Source organism: Panulirus ornatus, chromosome 69, assembly GCF_036320965.1.
Source record: "Panulirus ornatus isolate Po-2019 chromosome 69, ASM3632096v1, whole genome shotgun sequence".
In the NCBI taxonomy this organism is placed as follows: domain Eukaryota; kingdom Metazoa; phylum Arthropoda; class Malacostraca; order Decapoda; family Palinuridae; genus Panulirus; species Panulirus ornatus.
In genome coordinates this window covers 20,327,915-20,347,092 of record NC_092292.1, presented here as the reverse complement: position 1 = coordinate 20,347,092, position 19,178 = coordinate 20,327,915, and the positions used below count along the sequence as shown (strand labels likewise).

The window sequence follows — 19,178 nt, the reverse complement described above, 5'->3', positions numbered from 1 at the left end:
TCTCCTCCCACTCCACCCTGAACGCATTACACAGACCCTCCCGCCGACGCTGTCAAATGCTATTTATCAGATTTATTTTCCTCCACTCAAAAAAGTTCATTATATACTGTTTTGCTTTCCCAGTATCTCCCCAACTATCAGGCTCCAGGGAGGGGCCTGAGCCACATAGCCACGCTCTTCTAGAACTCCACCCTCCTGGCCCTCACTTTGTTCCTTTTGTAGTCTTTGTAATAGTCTAAGTCACCGCCCTAACATAGATACAGATAGTTCTTACAGTCATCACTAACACATATACTTCTGCATTAAAGATGCAGTTGTCGCAGCCACCACTTCACAGGCACACACTCTACGATTCTCTCATATACGTGATGGAAGCACCTGGCTCTCTTCGCCTCCGCCACTTCTCTCCCTTACCTCCTTGCTACAGACGCTTGGCATCTCCTTCTAACGTCTCATTTAATGTGAATGTACCAGAAACACCCTCTTTTATCCCAGAGTCTTTCGCCACCAAACCTTTTATGGGCACAGGAGTTTCCTGAGTACCTTTCATCTCCAGATGCTGTTCATAACATTACTTTCACATGTATATACAAACCATGCTGTGCAGGCGGTAATCTACCATCTGCACTTTCATTGTATATCTCCACACTACGGTCTTCCCTCAGTTACTAACTCACCTGCCGTCATTGTTTGATTCATAAAGCCATATTTGCTTCCTTATTTGCTTTATGTTCCTCTCTTTTCCAACTCCTTGACGTACACTTCCCGATTTCATCGTCAGTTAATGCCACTACGTCTCTTCTTTGCCTCCTACAGACTGCTTACGTCCATGTTCCATTATGCTGTTCTTGATCATGTGATGATTGTGTATACTTAACTGTCAGTTGAACCCTCATCGTTCTGTACCTCATCGTGACCCATAATAACCTCGAAGTCATTAACCTGCATTTCTCCACGTAGTCTGTCCACTCACACTTCCCACAAGCTGCCACATCATCCGTCTTTTGTCTCTACCTTTCTACTGTCTGAAGCAGATCCGTCACATCCACACAACTCATCATATACTTCCCACTCTTGACGACTGCCCGCGAGACTCAACCCAGACTCAAAAGAACACCTGTGTGTGTGTGTGTGTGTGTGTGTGTGTGTGTGTGTGTGTGTGTTTGTGTGTGTGTGTGTGTGTGTGTGTGTGTGTGTGTGTGTTTACGTTACTGATTAACACATGAGGGTCACTTACCATGGGGCGTGATGTGCCGCACACCACAGGAGGAGGCGCCCTAGACAAAACCCGGATGGGGTATGTTGCGCCTGCGGCCGCGGTGTTGTCAGAACGGAGCAGGTGTTTGCATTACGGTTCTCGCAGTTGTTTCTCAACGGCGACCGTAATCTATTTCCTCCGTCGGCCACAGGCATGTGAACTGGGGAAATTCTTATATCATTCACCATTTTTTTGTTTTTCAACATCTGAGACCAGACGAAGGGTTTTGAACCTTCTTCGGAATTAGTTTTTAACGTACATCACATTCATTCTTGCCTCATATTCCTCCCTCATACTTCCTTTTGCACTTCTATGCTATTGGTTGACCAGAGGGACTCAGGAACAAGACAAGACGATCATTAGAAGTTCAAGGTACATGAAGAGTCGCCCAATAACGTAACTACTTAACTCTTAAAAGGATCCTAGGAGAGGCGATGTAATTCAAGGATACCTCTGTGTGCCAGTCTGGGCCCTAGCTTCCCTGATGTACTTACAGACGACCTGAATCTTAAGATATCTCAGTACGGTTTCCAGGTATTCTGATGACGCAATAGGTTCCTCTGTAATGATCTCTGTGTATGTGCCACTGTTCACCACACGTGTTCATAGTTTACCTCAGTTTGCACTCATTATACATACGTCCGGCGAGTACACAGGGTCTTCCTCTGTATGAGGTTATTTGATAAAGACAAACATATGTTATACTGCTTCGTTTGCTCGTCCCTCACAGACACTTATACTCATTCAGCGTCGTACTCGATAACGTATCCTACACATTCTTACTTCATACACAATCATTGATCATACTCGTGCAATACGTAATGCTCCATCTTGTACAACGCTCTTTCTTATATTGCACACGATTACGTGTCGTACTCATTCATACGTCGCACGGTATCATGTATCGCATTCGTTCATACTCTGTTCACGATGATGCATTACATTCGTTCATACGTCGCTCACTGTTATATGTATATCTCGTCCATGCGTCCCCGAAGCCCTAGTTTCGCGAATGATTCCATTTCCTGCCTCCCTGACCGATGCGCACGCAAGCTGTGTACCTCGCCCATGTCTACATATGTACGTGAAATATACATGTGCTCTATATGTTTAGACCGTTGGTTACATGCGTACATCACAGTGATTAGTGATCCTGCCATTTACACTCACACAAACTACATCTCTTCACTCACTTCGTCACGCTCACACTCTTAAACTAATTGAATGTCTGTTACCCTAAGTCACATACTGACAGGGGAGGAGGCGCGGAATCGCATCGAGACTTAATAGGAAATCTGTTCGTCACAGATTGTCGAAGCCTTTGTAATCCTGTCATGGTAAGTGTGGGTAATTACACATACTTTGGGTTACTGGTGATTCCCTGGAATCATCTATTGGTAGAATTCGAGGTCGGAGTTCGATTCCCAGAGTTAAGCATACAATGAGTGTTGGGGATAGGGGTGTTGCTGCCATGTTATGGTAGTTTTTATGATGATGCTTTTGTGGTGGAAATTGTATAGTGCTCTTGTGATGGAGATTGTGTGGTGGTGCTATTGTGGTGGAGCTTGTGTGGTAGTGCTGTCGCTGGAATTTTAGCTGGACGCATCTGTGGTGCTGTTGGCGTTGGTGGTGGTGATGCTCTTATAGCAGTCCAGTTCTGCTGGAGCTTGTGCGGTCGTGCTGTTTTAGAGGTATTGTTGTGACAGAGCTGTTGGTGTGGTGATTATGATAATGTTGTGGCAGTGCTATGGGGTAAGATAGGCACTCTGCTGGTAATATGGTTGTACTGTGGTAAGGCTTGTACTGCGACGCAGCTGTGTTGAAATTAGTGCTATGACAATGTTGAGGAATAGCTGGCATTGTAACGGTGCTGAGGAGTAGCTGGCATTGTGAAGGAGCTGTGGTGGAGTTGGCACTGTGACGGTGCAAGAGTTAGGGCGGCCGATACTGACTCAGGACCGGGGGAGGTCGGGATGATAGTGCCGGTGCACGGATTACCCCTCACCCTCCTCACCACACACCATCCACACACACACACACACACACACACACACACACACACACACACACACACACACATACAGTCATTATTTCTGATCATAAACTCCACTTCCTTTTACATGAGGTGGATTCACCCACACAGTATGAGGCGACGGACAGTCTCTCATGCTTATTCGCCTCACTCAGAAAGATGAGTCGCGTAAGACACTTCGACATTTCCTCCCTCACACACACTTGAATTTCCCTTACACCTTCATACATGATTATACTACCATACACCCTCGCCCATCTACACACACAGTTGCGTCTCCGCCGCACAAGACCTGTAGTAACTTCGAGGCACCGTGTACAGTACACCAAGCCCTCAACTGTTCACTAATTGTATTTGACTGTCTCTCATGATCAGCCTCTTCCCGTCGTCACTTGCAACCGTACTGTTGAAACCAAGTACGTCTAAAATCATGATTGCAAGTTCTGTTTCTTATCATGGCTTATGAAAGTAAGCATAGGACGTACCTCTGGCAGTCCTCGGGTATTCAATTTATCTCTGTCTTGGCAAACTAAAGCTCTGTATCCATAGATGTAGGAGATGGAACGATTATTTCATCACCAGGGCTTCTTGCAACATTATGGACTAACTTCTTCCTATTCGCTAAAGCTCTCAGAGCACGTTTGATTCTTCTCCCTTCCAGCTTCATCTTTCTCTCACGTAATCGTGTTGATTACTTTTCCCATGTATCTAAACTCCCTCACATACTCTGGTCTTTCCTTGATTCAAACTCTCATTTGACTGGCACTGCCCATCTCTTTTACTAACTGAAACCTTGTTTTTATCTTCATCAACTTTCAACATCCTCCTCCTCCTACATTCATTACTAAAGCGGCTTCCCATCCTGTCCAAATGTTCTCATCCGGCTGTCAGAACAGGTTCATCGGTATACTACAGCTGTGATAGACTCCATTATCTTTCAACGTTGCACAATCACATTTTTCTTCGGACTTCTTCATGAACTCACGATTTGTACCATTAGGGCATCACTGGTGCCAAAAACCACCATCACCATTATTTATGATACAGTGAACTACCACTTTCCCTTATACCAGTCACCCAAATTACTAGAATTAGACATAAACAAGTACGCTACTGATGTCATCATCATCACTATTCATACACACTACTACACCTAAAGTACCACCATTACCACCATCCCTATCACCACTTCTCACAGCCATAACCATAGCCACCGATCATCAATACCATACGTTCCACCACCACTACCGTTCCTGTAACTACCACCTTCTCTCACTACCATTCCTGTCACCAGTTCTTACAACCATGACCACTACCTCCACTCACCACCGGCATTCCTACCACCTATTGTTCCACTTACCACTAGCATCGCCCACCACCCACCCCACCACCATTACCTCCAGTATAACCACCATCACTTTACATCGTAGTCCCTAAACATGAATTATGGCCGAAGTGCCCAACAAGTACATCCCTCGGAGGGCCAGGTGTTGCCTCGTCCGCTAATGAGGAAATGTGCACTCGTGGCCCCTCGTCCCCCACCTACCCACACACACACACACACACACACACACACACACACACAAGCACTAGTATGTTTTGGCACCTTTGCCTTCAGAGAGGGAAACCTGAAAAAACCAGCGCAATCGCCAACTTCCTTATTTATTTTGTGCATGTAAGTTGTCGCGTCTAACAAACGCTTTGTCACGCTGCATTATCATTCACTGTAGCTGTATTGTAATTACTGAGCACGACGATATGGTCCTCGAGCAAGACGATACAGTTCAAAGCCCAAGCCATCATACCCAAGGATCGTACCGTAGTGTTAGTTCCGTGATGATCAAGGATCGTACCGTAGTATTAGTGCCGTGATCAAGGATCGTACCGTGGTGTTCGTACCGTGAGGATCAAGGTTCGCACCGTCAGCCTCTGGGGTTTAACTGATGACAGCCTCTTAAAGGAAAAATCTATTGTTCAAATTAGGAGAACCGCGAGTAATGAGTTCCACAACCTTAAGCTCTGTGGTATGGCCAAGTGCTTGACTCAGATCACTCAGTATTACACCAGAATATCATTGTTGCGGTGAGCCCACATCTCCAGTCAACCCTGTAAGGCGAGTCGACCGTAGCCCACTAGTGGCTCACCTCCTGTTTGTGTGTGAATGTTATTTTATGAGTGAGTGGCTACCTGCTAGTAATAAGGTAATAGACCTTGCCCTCACCACAGCACAAGGCCATACCTGGGCTGACGTGGGCGTAGATCGGCTTAATATCTCTATGATAACTGGTGCAAATGGAGGTATGAATGCTTTGTCGAACTTTACGTGATAATGAGTTTGTAAGTCCACATTGAAACTCCTCGAATGCCTGTTTCTTGAACCCTATATTTGTAACCATTTCCAAATACGGGATTACAGTTGCAGATTGTGAAGTGCTTAACCCCAGGAAAAGTCTGAACATTTCTTAATTACACAAGAAACATGCCAACCTTAAGCACATCATGTGGTTACACATCATTCAACCTCTCCCTGCCATCCTCTTCAGGGATCTCATCCCTCGACATCATCCTCTCTCTGAGACCGTCATCCAGGGAGTCCACCCCCCACGGCCCCAGACCCCTGAAGTTTATATGCACCCAGTGCCTATCCACACATTAGGGTACCCTGCTCCCTCCCCTGACGCCCACCGGAAAGCCCTCCCTCAGTCTGGCCAGATTGCTTTATATAAGACTTCCTTTCCTTGGGAAGTACGTGGCGTGAGTGTACCCACAACCTCTGCCTGAAACGTTTGATGTTTCATGTGGACTGATTGATCAACAACCAGTTTATCCACTCTTATTTTCTTAAACTTTTGTTGACCATGAACGTGTTAAGATGTTTATATATGTAGTAAACCTTCTTGAGTTGTGGATGCCATTGGGAATGTGATTTAAGAGTGAGGAAAATTTACTATTTTTGCCAATACACATCCTTTACGATATGCAAATGAATGCATAAGTGAAAAAAGTAGATGAATGGATATAGATGAGTGAACGATATATATATGTCTATATATATATATATATATATATATATATATATATATATATATATATAGATAGATAGATAGATAGATAGATAGATAGATAGATAGATAGATATGAGATATAGATATGAGATATGAACAAATTCACATTTCGACAACGAGTCTTTAAACAACACTCCAGCTTCATCTTGAGTGTGTGTAAATTCGGCGCGTTCAAGGCTCCTCAGATGACAGTCATGGTCAACCTTGAGTGCGTCAGGAAATCCTGATCGTCGCTGATGTCTTGTAGTTGCTTATGATGTTGATGACTGGCTTGGGATGCCAGTCATGGTGTCAGAAGCGCAGTTGAGTTTATCTAAGTCTGTAGTTTGACTGGGCTGTGCACCACCTATGCGTAAACTTGATAGTTGTGATAGATCATTGTGATATCATATACTGGATTACCATCAGTCACATTAGTTTACATGAATTACTTCTGCCCGGGTGGACAGATTTGATAGTCTCCCTATATAAGTTATATATGTTCTCATAGTGGTATGTGTTGTTTCATTTCTTTTTCTTATTGTGGGATTGTCAACTGGTCAGCGAAGCTCACGTTGATAATGTGATGTTTGTCTCCCACAGAACTACGATGCCGCCGACAACCACAAGATGGCTCAGCCTTCTCCTCATCCTCCTTGTCCACAGTGAGTCGTTGATTTATATTTCTATTTGGCTACAATGTATTCGACTGTGTATTTTATGAAGATATGAAAAGTCCAGACAACTGAAATGATAAACAGTATAATCCAAGGGAACTTTTATTATTCATTATTCACTTATCAAGACTTACTATAGGTGGAGACATAGAGACTTACACAGCATATAGATATATAGATGTTTAGTACAATATAGATGTATAGATGTCTAGTACATATAGATATTAGAACCTTATAAACAAATGAACACAGCAAACAGGGGTCACAGTAATGTATACAGCTAGTGGTCACACAGATGCATATGCAACAAGGAGATGTACACAACATGCAGACATAGATACACATACACAGCATGCAGACACAGAGACGTACATATCAACTATACGTACACATATGCAAGCACAACATGCAAAAGGTGTGTGAAAGTTAGCCTGCGAGTTTGTTATTGATTTCCTTCAATCACGCAGTTCGTGTGTACCCACACGTACAGAACAACAATTTACACTCTACGAATAAACGTTCGTGTTTCACGATAGTCATATCTACGAATTACATTTACTCCCCGCCATAGAGCTAATGACAGACAGAATACCTCGTCCGTGAGGGCGAGGGGAAAGTATTAAATGTATTTCATCACGAACACTACATCTGTGTAACGCTACCAGTGATAACATTAAAAGTCCTTTCATTTTAACAATGCTATAGATTCGTCTCGACGCAAAAGAAAATTACCCTGTTGTTCTTCTCTACAGATTTTGAGCTATATATATATATATATATATATATATATATATATATATATATATATATATATATATATATATCGCTACCTCGCTAACGCGGAAAATGGCGAATTGTATGAAAGAAATATATATATATATATATATATATATATATATATATATATATATATATATATATATATATATATATATATGTGTGTGTGTGTGTGTGTGTGTGTGTGTACGATGAGCCCTTGTCAGCATCCGTGTACGTCAGCGTACGGACGAGTCAAGAGCTGGAGGCGGGTCATTAACCCCAGTGCTGGCGTCCAAGTCACACCTGTGCACCATAACCTGCCCCAGGACAATATCCCTGGGCCTCCCATCTACCCCCTCCTGGCCTCCTAGGGAAGTGAGGAAGAGGTGCACAACTCGTGTCAATACAAGTATAGAGAGCGTCACCTGCTGGCTCGCTTTCCCTTTCACATACACTTTCCTTCCTTAAATATGTTGTTTTGTCTTGATCTCTCTCTCTCTCTCTCTCTCTCTCTCTCTCTCTCTCTCTCTCTCTCTCTCTCTCTCTCTCTCTCTCTCTCTCTCTCTCTCTCTCTCTCTCTCAGTCCCGCTGAACCACCATTTTAACTACCACACTTCTAGTTTTCCTTCTGCAGAACCCATCGTTTAAAGGACCAACTTCAGCCACATATTCTAAACAAAAAAACTAATATTATACGTTTATTTACATTTCTATCCTTTTTTATCAATTTCAATCTTCGAATTAATCATTTTAAACTTTGTAACAGATCACAACAATACTGAAACGAAAAAACTTAGAAAAGTGCTGTCATGATTGAACATGTATGTGTTAACAAATAGATCACAAACACCCACACACACACACACACACACACACACACACACACACACACACACACATAAAGAATGGTAGACATGGCTTCACAAGTATAGAACTCCCAGTACTGTACATTTGAGTAATTACACAAATACAATTAAATAAAACTGGACATTATCACAATATATGTATATCACTTATCCATCAATCACTTAATATGATGCAAAGTATATCTGAGACCAGGATGCATTTTGTGGCGACTTTTTACTCTAGATATGTTACACGTGTGAGCAGTCAATCTTCCAGAAACGTATGTACGTGGATGACCTGAGCCTCCATAATCTAGAGGTAGATTTACGTTTTCTTTCTTTTTCCAGGTGTGAGAGGTCAGTTGAGTGTTGGCGGCGCTGACGCCTTCCTCCCTGATGATCTGGATGCTGCTGACAACACTGATATAGTTCCAGGTATTTCCTCGTTAGGTGACACTGTTGCCGCTGACACTGATGCTAACATTGCTGCTGACGCTGCTAATGCTGCTGACACTGACGCTGCTGAAGTTGCTGATGAATACAGTTTGCTTGGAACCGCTGATGGCGATGATTCCCAGCCCACAACAGCCACCAGCATGCCTCCAGAGGAAACGACTCTTCCTGACTTTGATGATCTGGTAGACGAACTTGCAGTAACAACAGAGTCTAGTGGTCTGACGGAGGATGAAATGAGCACCAGGACAGGGGAGATGGAATACCCTGATTATTCTCTTGACTTTGACACCACTTTGAATAGTGAAGGAGAAAGGGAAGGAACCACTTCAGCTGTACCGCAGCTAACACGTCGCATTGTTTATTCAGGAGGACCATCAGTTACTCCAACCATCCCAGAGTCATTACTGCCTTCCAGCCGTCCATCATCAGTAGTTCGTGGTCTTGATGAGCCCTATCCAGATGACTGGTTGCCCAATTGGCCTTCAGAACTCCTGGAGAACAGTGACAGGCCAGCTCGGAGGCCAACAATAAGATTTCCAACCGAGTCTCTGCAAACTGTTTTGGCCCCAACTCCAACCCCTTCGTCTGTTACTGCACCCGACCCCTCGCAAGTGCTGTCCATTGTACCATCATTCACCGTCAGTAAAGTGCCTATCACACAGTACTTCTTTGACTTAGCCTCAGTGACACCAACGCATGTTCCAGGACCACTCTTTGAGGAAGATGACTTGAACCAACCTCAATCAGGATTATCCTCTGGTCTACCTGACATGAACCAACCTGTCACTGAACTTTCTTCAAGCATACCAGAACTGCAGTCAAGCGTCTTTATAGAGGCAGCAAGGCCAATTACCATCACCCCATCATTATCTGAATCTCTTACATCGGCAGTAACAGAGGCAGGAGTCGTTGTCTCAACTAACAGTTTGGCTGCTACACCTGTCTCTAATTCATTCACTTCAGCTTCTACCACACTTGATGGGCACTTAGAGAAAGAAGTCATAGACAATAACTTAGACGAAATGGATAGTGCCAGCACAATCCTCACAACCGAGGCTTACCAGGACAGTGATCTGGAAACCACAGGACCAAGACTTCCAGAGGGTGATCCTAAGTCCCCCATAGATGATCTTGATTATTATGAATACACAACAACTGACGAAATCCTCACTGAAACTTCATCTACAGACGTTGCTACAATGATGCCAGGTATAGATGAACTACAGCCAGTCTCCTCACCCGCTGCTTCCTCTGTTCAAGCTGTTTCTGCTATTGACAGTGAGCTAGTGACTACTACAAGCTCAAATACCTTGCGTAGTATTAAACCATCTTTTATACGTACTTTGCAGGCCACAGAACCCTCTAGAACCCCTTTGTGGATGCTTCTGTCGCATTCATCTCCTACTCGTACTGTAAATACACAGCTATTGAATACGCAGCTAACCTCTTTAGTTGCTAGTACCGCAGCAGTTGACACAATGCCTGCTTTAGCCACTACCCCATCTCCCAGTGAGGGGAATTTAAGTGATCCCCCAGAAATAATTATCTCCCCAACCCCTGCACTTGAACCCTCTACACATAGCAGCATAATGCTGCCAGAGACTCTTGTGCAGTCTCCAACAGCTTCTCTAGACGATCCCAGCACTGAAAGCTTACAAGATAGTGGTACCCCAACTGATGTCACCACTAGTCCTGTACAGACTGAATCTACAGTTAGCACCACAAGTATTAGTGCCTCTCCTATGCCCACTGTTCCCACACTAGACGATGTAGAACCCTCCACTCTGGAACCTCCTAATGATGACAGCCCGGATATAATTCTAGGAACTGACTCACTGAATGATCCTTCAGATGAAGTTTTTCATTTAGACACTGTTTCTTCAACAGAGAAAATCCCATTCACTCCAGAAACAACTGAGAGCACAGTTGATCTTACAGGTGCTATGTTTAATCAATCCTCATCACCCCATTTGTCAGAAGGAAGTACCCTGGAAAATGCAACAGAATCAAACCATGTGACCTCAGAGGAACCACTTATGATTACCTTATCAGAAGATTCCTCCACTAACCCAGATTCCTCCCCAAACGAAGGAGAGGTAATTTCCTTGATCAGTCCTGAAGAAGTCGATAGTGTAGGTCCTCCATCTGATAGTGCCACCTGGACTCCCGTTTTGGAACTGACAGGAAATACTGTTGAGACAGTGTCTATTACCTCCCCATCTAGCGTGATACCTACCACCTCAACAGTCTCTCTGATCTCCCCAGAAATGACAGGTGGTTTCACGCCAATAAGAAGTGAAACTACTCATTCTAGCCTTATGTCCCATAGTGAAGTAGTGCCTAAGAATAGCAGCATGTTTTCTCCAACCTCTGCCACTGAATTAGTTAAAAGCACCATCACTTTTACTGCACCAATTGATGGCTCCAGTACACAGCCTGCACACTTACCTTCCATCACCGATCCCCCTGCTGCTACCACTGTGCAAGAAACTGACTTCGAGTCAGAGAGTGTTATGCCCATTGACCATTTTTCTTTTGGTGAACATGTAACCCCAAGTGTGATTACAGAGGATGAAGCTGTATCCTCTCCTACTGTGTTCCCCACAACAGTTCAAACATCCTTAAAAGATGAGACTGATTCTGCATCACTCCTTCCAGTATTCACTGAATCAATACCCACCCCTTCATCAGATACTGTTGTATCTGAGGTAGAACCAACATTAACAGAGAAGAAAACTGAACCTACTATTATAGTAACAGAAAGACTACCATCTTCCCCAACTGTTTACACTCCAGAATTATTCCCTAGCTCTTCTGGTTTCTCTGTTTCAGCTAACCCTTCAGTTACAAAGATTACAAATATATCTTCAGTTCCTCCACATGCTCCCATCATCCCACAGTCCTCAGATTTCCCGATTACCCCAGGTGACCCCATTTCATCAGCATCTGTAGCCATTCTCCCGACGACTTCTGCTGATCCTGCCTTGGACTCATCAACCTTGGTTACCCCAACAGCCACAGATGACACTTTTAAAAATTCTACACAAATCATACATTCAGATGAACCTGCAGAGGGTAATGAAGAAGGCACACATGAAGAACCTGCTGAGAAAGGTGAGAATAACATCAGTCTACTTTATATCAAGGAGCTAGTTTACAAGAAAACTAAAGGTAGAATATTAAACAGTCATATCTTAATATCATAAAAGGTATCAAGGGATGTAGCAAATAATTGATCCTTTGAACGATTACTTACAAACTTTGAAAACAACATTTGAAACATAAAAGACCGAGGTCTGTATTTGCTATGAATGTTTTGTTGCTCAGTATTCTGTTTCCAGAAATATCACCCAACTTACTTTTCTCCTCTAAAGAAGAATCAGCTGTAGAAGAGACCCCATCTTCATCTTCGACAACCAGTGTCCCCTCGCCTGTAACAGTAACAACTCCAACTACCATAACTACAACAACTACAAAGACAAGTACAACCAGAATCACAGCTCCACCAGCAACATCCACTTCATCAGTTCCCACATCTACGAGCGAAGTGCCATCCTCTGTGAGCCCAACTGGTAGGTTATGAAAGTAAAACTAATTTGTGATGAGCTACTTTGCATCACTTAATCTTAAACATCTATGAATCATATCTCACTGATTTACTCTCAGTGAGTAATTCTAGCTCTTTTTTTTCAGATTCTGTGATTTAGTTATAAGTTGCTGTACTTCACAAAAGAGACTTGGGCATATTTTTTGTTTTAGAATCTATTTGTTCTTCATGAATTACTTTGGTTTATTTTGTATTTTACATTTTGCCATACAGGCCCATTTTTTTTATTCAGAATCTTTAGCCTTATCAGTACTCAGGAGTCTGCATTTTCTGCATTTTTAGACTACTGCCATTCTTTCTAAAAACAATGATATTTGATATATACATCCTCTGGCAATATCTGTATTTTAAACCATATTTATATTTAATGTATTCATGTAAATTTTTGGGTTCTCTCTGTCTACTTCCACAACTTTGCAAGGATTTACTTGTCAAGATATTGCTCCAATATCTGGGTTTCATAATGTAAAACGTTTCAATTAGTTACAGGTTCCTTTGTCATTGAAGTTACTGTTTCAATAGTTTCTGATCACTTTTTTAATCAAACTTTACTGTTTACAATTCAGTCCACCCACGCAAATATACATACCTATACATCTCAATGTACACATATATATACATACACAGACATATACATATGTACACATGTACATAATTCATACTGTCTGCCTTTATTCATTCCCATCGCCACCTCGCCACACATGGCATAACAACCCCCCCCTCCCCCCTCATGTGTGCGAGGCAGCGCTAGGAAAAGACAACAAAGGCCCCATTCGTTCACACTCCAATTTGGTCTCCTGCTTCTCCTCGTTCCCTCCACCTCCGACACATATATCCTCTTGGTCAATCTTTCCTCACTCATTCTCTCCATGTGACCAAAACATTTCAAAACACCCTCTTCTGCTCTCTCAACCACACTCTTTTTATTTCCACACATCTCTCTTACCCTTACATTACTTACTCGATCAAACCACCTCACACCACATATTGTCCTCAAACATCTCATTTCCAGCACATCCACCCTCCTGCGCACAACTCTATCCATAGCCCACGCCTCGCAGCCATACAACATTGTTGGGACCACTATTCCTTCAAACATACCCATTTTTGCATTCAGAGATAATGTTCTTGACTTACAAACATTCTTCAAGGCTCCCAGAATTTTCGCCCCCTCCCCCACCCTATGATTCACTTCCGCTTCCATGGTTCCATCCGCTGCCAGATCCACTCCCAGATATCTAAAACACTTTACTTCCTCCAGTTTTCCTTCATTCAAACTTACCTCCCAATTGACTTGACCCTCAACCCTACTGTACCTAATAACCTTGCTCTTATTCACATTTACTCTTAACTTTCTTCTTTCACACACTTTACCAAACTCAGTCACCAGCTTCTGCAGTTTCTCACATGAATCAGCCACCAGCGCTATATCATCAGCGAACAACAACTGACTCACTCCCCAAGCTCTCTCATCCCCAACAGACTGCATACTTGCCACTCTTTCCAAACTCTTGCATTCACCTCCCTAACAACCCCATCCATAAACAAATTAAACAACCATGGAGATATCACACACCCCTGCCGCAAACCTACATTCACTGAGAACCAATCACTTTCCTCACTTCCTACACGTACACATGCCTTACATCCTCGATAAAAACTTTTCACTGCTTCAAGCAACTTGCCTCCCACACCATATATTCTTAATCCCTTCCACAGAGCATCTCTATCAACTCTATCATATGCCTTCTCCAGATCCATAAATGCTACATACAAATCTATTTGCTTTTCTAAGTATTTCTCACATACATTCTTCAAAGCAAACACCTGATCCACACATCCTCTACCACTTCTGAAACCACACTGCTCTTCCCCAATCTGATGCTCTGTACATGCCTTCACCCTCTCAATCAATACCCTCCCATATAATTTACCAGGAATACTCAACAAACTTATACCTCTGTAATTTGAGCACTCACTCTTATCCCCTTTGCCTTTGTACAATGGCACTATGCAAGCCAATCCTCAGGCACCTCACCATGAATCATATATACATTAAATAACCTTACCAACCAGTCAACAATACAGTCACCCCCCTTTTTCAATAAATTCCACTGCAATACCATCCAAACCCGCTGCCTTGCTGGCTTTCATCTTCTGCAAAGCTTTTACTACCTCTTCTCTGTTTACCAAATCATTTTCCCTAGCCCTCTCACTTTGCACACCACCACGACCAAAACACCCTATATCTGCCACTCTATCATCAAACACATTCAACAAACCTTCAAAATACTCACTCCATCTCCTTCTCACATCACCACTACTTGTTATCACCTCCCCATTAGCCCCCTTCACTGAAGTTCCCATTTGCTCCCTTGTCTTACACACTTTATTTACCTCCTTCTAAAACATATTTTTATTCTCCGTAAAATTTAATGATACTCTCTCACCCCAACTCTCTTTTGCCCTCTTTTTCACCTCTTGCACCTTTCTCTTGACCTCTTGCCTCTTTCTTTTATGCATCTCCCACTCATCTGCATTTTTTCCCTGCAAAAATCGTCCAAATGCCTCTCTCTTCTCTTTCACTAATAATCTTACTTCTTCATCCCACCACTCGCTACCCTTTCTAATCAACCCCCCTCCCACGCTTCTCATGCCACAAGCATCTTTTGCTCAAGCCATCACTGCTTCCCTAAATACATCCCATTCCTCCCCCACTCCCCTTACCTCCTTTGTTCTCACCTTTTTCCATTCTGTACTCAGTCTCTCCTGGTACTTCCTCACACAAGTCTCCTTCCCAAGATCACTTACTCTCACCACTCTCTTCACCCCAACATTCTCTCTTCTTTTCTGAAAACCCCTAAAAATCTTCACCTTCGCCTCCACAAGATAATGATCAGACATCCCTCCAGTTGCACCTCTCAGCACATTAACATCCAAAAGTCTCTCTTTCGTGCGCCTATCAATTAACACGTAATCCAATAACGCTCTCTGACCATCTCTCCTACTTACATACGTATACTTATGTATATTTCGCTTTTTAAACCAGGTATTCCCAATCACCAGTCCTTTCTCAGCACACAAATCCACAAGCTCTTCACCATTTCCATTTACAACACTGAACAGCCCATGCATACCAATTATTCCCTCAACTGCCACATTACTCACCTTTGCATTTAAGTCACCCATCACTATAACCCGGTCTTGTGCATCAAAACCACTAACACACTCATTCAGCTGCTCCCAAAACACTTGCCTCTCATGATCTTTCTTCTCATGCCCAGGTGCATATGCACCAATAATCACCCATCTCTCTCCATCAACTTTCACTTTTACCCATATCAATCTAGAATTTACTTTCTTACACTCTATCACATACTCCCACAGCTCCTGTTTCAGTAGTGCTACTCTTTCCCTTGCTCTTGTCCTCTCACTAACCCTTGACTTTACTCCCAAGACATTCCCAAACCACTCTTCCCCTTTACCCTTTTATATATATATATATATATATATATATATATATATATATATATATATATATATATATATATTTATATAGTTTTTAGTCATTTTTTATTATCTCATTTACTGTTAGAAATAGCCTGAAAGGAAGACATTAGTCTGTCGTTTGTATTCCTTTGTAACACCCATACTGCTTTATCAAACATGCCAAGACTTTGATAGGCACTCTTGATGAGGTTCCTCAAGCACAAAGGGAATATCATCTTCATAAGATTGGATACTATTTGTAAAACCTGATTCTAGTAATGCATCACATATGTTTGCATTTGAAGCTTTGATATTTATAGAAGTCTGACAATGCTGTACCTCTAATAACACATTTGATAGCATGGACAAGCACATGTAAGCTATTGTTATTTTCATAAAGGTGTAAATGTTCTTCTCATAACACAATGACCACCTGCTTTCAACAGAGACTTTACCATCCCTCACAACCACCATGATCCTCCCGAATGGTACCGTGGTGAAGCATCCTCTACCTTACATCAGGGCCCTTGTAGCTTACAGCAGTGGGGAATTCTGTCAGCACAAGCACAACTTCCGTTCCATGCTTGCTCAGTGGATCAGTCAGCATCTGGATGGAAAAGCGTAGGTGTTCTTGTAATATTGTTGCTTATATTAGATAAGGTTGTTCTTATGCTTTGTGAACTTTAGTGTGAATGTGCAAAGATTTGCCAAGGCTTAGCTTGGAACAGACATATCAGTGACAGCCCATTCTTGGGAATGACATTACTGGCACAGGGTGACCCAGATGTAATCATAGTGTAGTAGGCTCTTTAAGGTGGATTTGTGTTATGTGTAAACGTAATGAAATACTTTACCCCAGATGAATTCAGTTCATGTAAAATTGCTAATCATCTCCAAATGTATGCTTTATACTGTGATAGAAATTGAATATAATAGCAGTATGTCATTGTTCTAGGTTAGCTACTGAAGTTTGGAAAATTTTATTATGCTTCTTTTAGATAGATATACATATTATTTTCCTTTTCTGTATGTTTAATTGCAGGCACGTAGAGCCTCATGAAATTGAGTTCTTCAACATGCCTGAATGTGACACAACAAAACCACCTACAGAGGATCATATTAACCATTTTAACGAAGAGATTGAAAACAGGCTAAACCTTTTAGAGGAAGATGATGAACAGACAAATGTTTATTTCTATGTCACTAGTTCTGGTAAACTTGATCCTTACTTGACTGAGCAGTTCCCTCTCTTTCCAATGGATCTTGAAATCAGTGAAGACCTGGCCTACCTGAAAACGAAAGTAAGACTTGCATATATATAGTGGGTTCTGAAGGACGACCTCCTTAATGATATAACTTGCCTTATTAATAAACTGATGATAGAAATTTCAAGTAAGTATCCTTAACATGAAAATTATTCCATGCTTTCAACCCTTAGGTATCACAGTTGGAGTTAGTGCGGGCTGATGGTTCCACCAACTCTGATTTGTTGATGGAAGAAGAGGCATCCGTTGGTACTTCTGTCATTGTCATCATTGTCATCTGCAGCATTGTTGGAGTCACAATTATTGTGGCCCTCCTTTTCTTTGTAAGTCGATTACACTCATTTGCTGGCAGTGAGAAATCCTCAACATATAGCGGTTGTTTCTGTTTAGTTATGCATATTGTTCTAGCTACTCATTACTAAAATGCTTTCCTCTTATTAGCTTGTCCTGTAGCATGGGTTTTTATACATGGAGGAAGAGTATTTCAATAGCCGAACAGAGTCTTGCGACTAACTTTTTATTGTGACTGTAGAAACCCTGCAGAGAATATTAATCAGGACATTAATGGTATTATTCATCTGCAATTTTTAGTCTTTCTCCTAAAGCTCAAGAAAAATTCATATGGGGAAAGACAGTGCATATATTCTAAGTACCCTTTACATACCTTGCAGTAAAGCAAACCATGAAGAGATCCTTCTTTCATCTGAAACCTTCAAAATCCTAAAACTTCTACGGTGGCAAATTATCAAACTCTTCATGTTGATGACCCAAAGATAAATGGAAATTGTAATAATAATGATGGAGGTATTCTCAATCCATTTCATGGAGCTCCTCTCCCTCTCCTGAGATAAACATGAATCCAACCCGCACCTTCTCATAACACTAAATAGTCAACCACTTCCACTGAACAGAGCTACGGTCATATGTATCACATATAACACATGCCATTTACTCCCCACACAACAAAAGCTATAAACAAACTAAGAAACCTCAGAACACTTACTGGCACCAGTTTTGGACAAGGAAGAAAATTCTTTAGAGCCTCTTACATACAATTCATTAACTTCACCATAAACTATGCCTCATCCACCTGGTCATCCAACGTTTCAAATGCAAACATAACAAAGCCACAAACCACACAAAAAAAGGTTCTTAGAACAATCATGAGCTACCTACAAATCACAAACATTCAACACCAACGAAATTAAAGAAATACTTTTAATTCATTCTCCCATATTTGGACTTCAATTCCTTGTAATAGCACAGACCCATCCCACTCAGATTACTCCATAACCAATCACCAACCCCAAAGTAGAAACAAAAAACTTATCCCTACCCCACACTTCAGCAACTTATACCTATAGGTCCACTCCACCAGAAGTACACCCATCTGAAACTACACTATCCCATCTCCATCCAATCCTTCACCCATTTCGCCAACATTACTGAAGACACTAAACATTTACTCCTTAATTGTTCTGCCTTCACTTCACAGATACACAAACTTCACTTCTCGACCTGTGGTCTCCACTAGTAGACAAGGTCAGTAATTATCGGAGGGGAATCTAGATAATGAAAGGAGTCAATTAAACATTGCATGACTCATGGAGCATAAGCTTCATAATAATCAGTCACATGACGCACATAGCAGTAAAAGTGTTAAGAGGTGGTTCCTGGCTTTGCTACCATAATCAAGTTGCTTGCTATTGGAAATTGGTGATTTATGTTATTCTCTCCTCAGCTTTT

The 19,178-nt window shown here is 42.1% G+C and overlaps 1 protein-coding gene across 6 annotated transcripts in view; it reads left to right on the top strand.

Moving 5' to 3' along the window:
* LOC139747631 (uncharacterized) overlaps nucleotides 1–19,178 on the top strand; it is a 117,177-nt gene that overhangs the window by 75,014 nt on the left and 22,985 nt on the right. For 4 of the 6 annotated variants that reach the window (XM_071660126.1, XM_071660128.1, XM_071660125.1 and 1 more), the window contains 6 exons: nucleotides 6,938–6,999; nucleotides 8,964–12,185; nucleotides 12,446–12,643; nucleotides 16,614–16,788; nucleotides 17,210–17,468; nucleotides 17,606–17,755. In XM_071660126.1, the coding sequence (XP_071516227.1) occupies nucleotides 6,945–6,999; nucleotides 8,964–12,185; nucleotides 12,446–12,643; nucleotides 16,614–16,788; nucleotides 17,210–17,468; nucleotides 17,606–17,755 (4,059 nt within the window). In that variant the 5' untranslated portion in view covers nucleotides 6,938–6,944. The remainder of the gene's footprint in view (nucleotides 1–6,937; nucleotides 7,000–8,963; nucleotides 12,186–12,445; nucleotides 12,644–16,613; nucleotides 16,789–17,209; nucleotides 17,469–17,605; nucleotides 17,756–19,178) is intronic. The other 2 variants (XM_071660130.1, XM_071660129.1) reach the window with 1 other exon arrangement.